Here is a 3728-nt window from a genome sequence, read left to right on the forward strand (position 1 = left end):
GGATGGTATGAACCAGGAGGAGGAGGGGGAGGAGCATAAGGAGAATAGGAGGGAACAGGAGGACCCCAAGGAACGGGAGCTGTTGCATAACCTACAGGAGGTGGCATTTGACCACCAGTTGCATACTGTTGAGAAGGATAGGCATTAGGAGGCTGGTTTGGGGGAGGATAACCTTGAGTTGGTGCTTGAGGGGTTGGAGGTCCTGGAGGTGCAGTAGGCGGTGGCGATTTACCAGCAATCCTGACAGCGAGTGTTCGGCCTTCGAACCGATATCCATTCATTGACTGAACAGCAGTATTAGCCATCTGGACATCAGCGTACTTCACAAAACCATAGCCTCTGCTCAGCCCAGTTATACGGTCCTTGATTACCTTTGCCATCACAATTTCACCAAACGATGAAAACAGATTAATCAAACCATCGTCCTCAAGCATCGGAGGTAAAAACCCAATGTACAGATTTGTTTCATCATATTCTTTGGACGGGGGTTTGGTCGGAGTCGACCCTAAGCCAGGATGCGCACTTGCACCATTCCCTGCATTGTTAGCCCATGGAGGATTACTTCCCGAACTTCCAGGACCAAGAGCCAAGGTAGCACTCTGTTTGAGAGAAGATTCAGGGACAGTTCCTCCTAACTCTGCCAAGAAGTTCTGATATTCATCATCCATTTTCTTCCCAGTAGTACCCTTCACCGGGCAATCAATAGTAGGGTGTCCACCATCACCACAAATCTTGCAAAGAACTTCACTCTTAAAGGTATTGGTACGAGAAGGACACGCATACTGCCTATGTCCTGGCTCACCACACAGTCTACAGAATTCTTCGTCCCTTATTGTCCCATTCAACGTGGCAAGTTCCCTGAGCTGTTGCCTCTTGTGTTCGTTCAGGACCTCGTCAACAGGTTGCAGAAGCTTCTCAACCATACCCGCAGCAGCTTCAAGAGCATCCTGAGTCTCAGCCTCGACTAAAACATGCAAGTCCTCATTTTCTGAAGGGTCATATTTCATATCCTTCTTTTGCTGATGTCTACCTTCTTTCACAGACCCTTTACCCCGAATTACAATTTTAGCACCTGTCTCCCTCTCCATTCTCTTCTGAGTATTACCCCTAGGGCCAATAATCAAACCAATAAAATTGTAACCAGGAAACTCCTTCATCGGGATGAAAAGCTTCTTCTGGAGCTTAGGAGGTCTATAATCTGCCGGAGGTTTAAAAGCCGGATTCTTCTTGATAATCTGAGCAATAATTTCTTGTCTTTCTCTATTCAACCTCTCCCTTGCTCTATACTCTCTAGTGTTAATCCTGATTCCCATGTTATCATACACAGGCTCTGGTGAAGGAGACCTCTGTCCTTCCGGTCTATCATCCAAAGGCATACCAGACTGCAACATCCTACTAATCTCAAGCAACCTACTATTCAAAGCCTGAATCTCAGGATCAAACTCAATACCTCCAGTGAAATCCTTCATGAAATCAGGCAACTGAATCTGCGTCTTCGGCTCATCATCTGCCCATCTCGACTTACGCTTCCTAGTCCCAGTACCGGAATCATTACCCCCTTCAACACTAGCGTTATTACTTGACTCAGAAGGCGGAGGATCCCACCGGCTCCGACGCTTCCTCCGGCTTGAAGTCTCCTCCTCACCACCGGACTGATCCTTATCGTTACCACTCAGCGTCTTGCTAACACCGTTCTCCGATATCAAAGGGCGTAAGAGCTCAGGCTTTGCTACTGAGCCGTTAGTGTCTGGATTAGGAGCAGAAGAACCGTTTAGAGCCACGGAATCCGGATTCAAATGATCCGATGCGAGTGGAGCAGTGTCTCCATTGGAGGGAGGAGGAGGCTGCTCTAGGGTATGCGAATCAGAATTGGAATTGTTTAATTCGACGGACGCCATAGCGAAACTCAAGAATTAGGGTTTCAGATCTAGGCGAAGGCGGATGTGAGAGATTTTATCGAAGGTTAAGAGTACAACGAGAATGACGACGACACAATATTACAAAATTAGTAAATTACATTGAGAATCCTTAAATTGAACAGAGGCGGCTTAACTTTGGTGGGCTAGAGAAGAAATTAGGCCCATAGGAAGCCCAAATAGCCTTAAGATATAAATTTGGTTTGATGATTGTTGTGAAATATAAGTATTATTACTAATATACTAGATATTCATCCGCTGTATATCGTGGTACTACTTTTTTTATAAAGTATTTTGTTAGTAATATAGAATTCTACATGTATTAAAAGTAGAAATGTTATATCGACCGCTAATATTTAACTACGTAGATTTTGTTCATATATTTATAGAAAAATAGATGTTATAGTCATAAAATATAAAAAACCAATAAACTAATTGACTTGTGGTTCAACCGGTCCGACTAATTGACCTGTGGTTCAACCGGTCCGACTAATTGACATGTGGTTCAACCAGTCCGACTAATTGACCCAGCAACCCGAAAGACTTCCGGTCCGGTTAAACATTGTTGTTTATTGATTAGGCCGATTGTTTAGGAAATGTATTTATGGAGAAAAAATATTGTTTTGTAAAATTGGAAACTTAATATTTATTAAAGTAATTATAAACTTAATACTTAATGTTAAAGGGAGTGATTCCGATTGTTTTGAAAATTTTATCAGGATAGGAAATCTTGTTTCCAAAAATCAAAACTTAATATATTTGCTAAATGTATCCAAAAATGTATATATAGATTAACTCGCGGTACACCCCGGGGCTAATTTATATATATATATATATATATATATATATAATTGTTTTATAGATTAACTTCTTATATAACTAATGTTTAATTTGTATTTTTTAAAATGTACAAACTCACTTGGTATGAACTAATTAATATGAATGATCTTTTATAATTAAGCTGCCAAACAAAAATACAGTAACATTTCACAAGAATAATTATTTAATCAAAAATCTAGAATTTCAGAAATATATGTAGTAAATAAAATAAAATAAAAATATTAGAAGAATTGATTAAGATGAAAACTCATTTGGTGCTTTTAATTTCAGTATTCGATTCATGCTTTATTTTATCCTACACAAAAACACAATGCAGAAAACAATAAGTAAACGAACATAAGAAAAAACATGGCCACGGATAAGCAGTTAAGCCAAGATAACGCAAATTAAAAGCAGGCAGTCATTACTCATTAGAGAGAATATGATAAAAGAGTAGTAGTTGGTCATTCATTATTTATGGATTATGGTAAGGTGACCAAGCAAACAAACTGTAGGGGGGAAAGATGAATATCTCTCCGTTCCCACGAAGAAGAGAATGACACCAAACTTATGACTACTACGGAGCAATAAGACAACGCCAAACGCAAAGACACCAAGACATATGATATATGTAGAGGGGGAGAGAGATCTAAGATGATGGATCCTAAAGAGAGCTGACCACAATCGGCGACAACACCTACTTTGATGGCGACCTTCTCGATGACCTTGACGACGTCTAACCCTTCCACAACCTGCCGAAACACCACATGCTTACCATCGAGCCAATCGGTCTTCACGGTGCAAATGAAGAACTGAGATCCTTTGGTGTTGGCTCTGGCGTTCGCCATCGACAGGATTCCTGGTCCCGTGTGCTTCCTCTCAAAATTCTGGTCATCGAACTTGGCCCCGTAGATCGACTCGCCGCCTGTTCTGTTCCCGGCTGTGAAGTCTCCTCCAGTTTCGGAGTGAATAATTTGATTTTTGACTTAAACT

General features: G+C 41.1%; 2 protein-coding genes across 3 annotated transcripts in view; both read right to left on the minus strand.

The window, feature by feature from the left end:
* LOC104761130 (branchpoint-bridging protein-like) overlaps window positions 1-1995 on the minus strand; it is a 5999-nt gene extending 4004 nt beyond the window's left edge. Inside the window, exon 1 of one of the 2 annotated variants that reach the window (XM_010484162.2) lies at window positions 338-1995. In XM_010484162.2, coding sequence (XP_010482464.1) covers window positions 338-1898 — 1561 coding nt within the window. In that variant the 5' untranslated portion in view covers window positions 1899-1995. Of the gene's footprint in view, window positions 1-84 lie in introns of both variants that reach the window. The other variant, XM_019240168.1, reaches the window with a different exon arrangement.
* Window positions 3047-3728, minus strand: part of LOC104763368 (peptidyl-prolyl cis-trans isomerase CYP18-3-like) — a 1235-nt gene continuing 553 nt past the window's right edge. The window contains exons 2-3 of the mRNA XM_010486748.1: window positions 3415-3720; window positions 3047-3051 (exon numbers count right to left, since the gene is read on the minus strand). Of these exons, the coding sequence (XP_010485050.1) occupies window positions 3047-3051; window positions 3415-3720 (311 nt within the window). The remainder of the gene's footprint in view (window positions 3052-3414; window positions 3721-3728) is intronic.

The sequence above is a fragment of the Camelina sativa genome, chromosome 18 (assembly GCF_000633955.1).
Source record: "Camelina sativa cultivar DH55 chromosome 18, Cs, whole genome shotgun sequence".
In the NCBI taxonomy this organism is placed as follows: domain Eukaryota; kingdom Viridiplantae; phylum Streptophyta; class Magnoliopsida; order Brassicales; family Brassicaceae; genus Camelina; species Camelina sativa.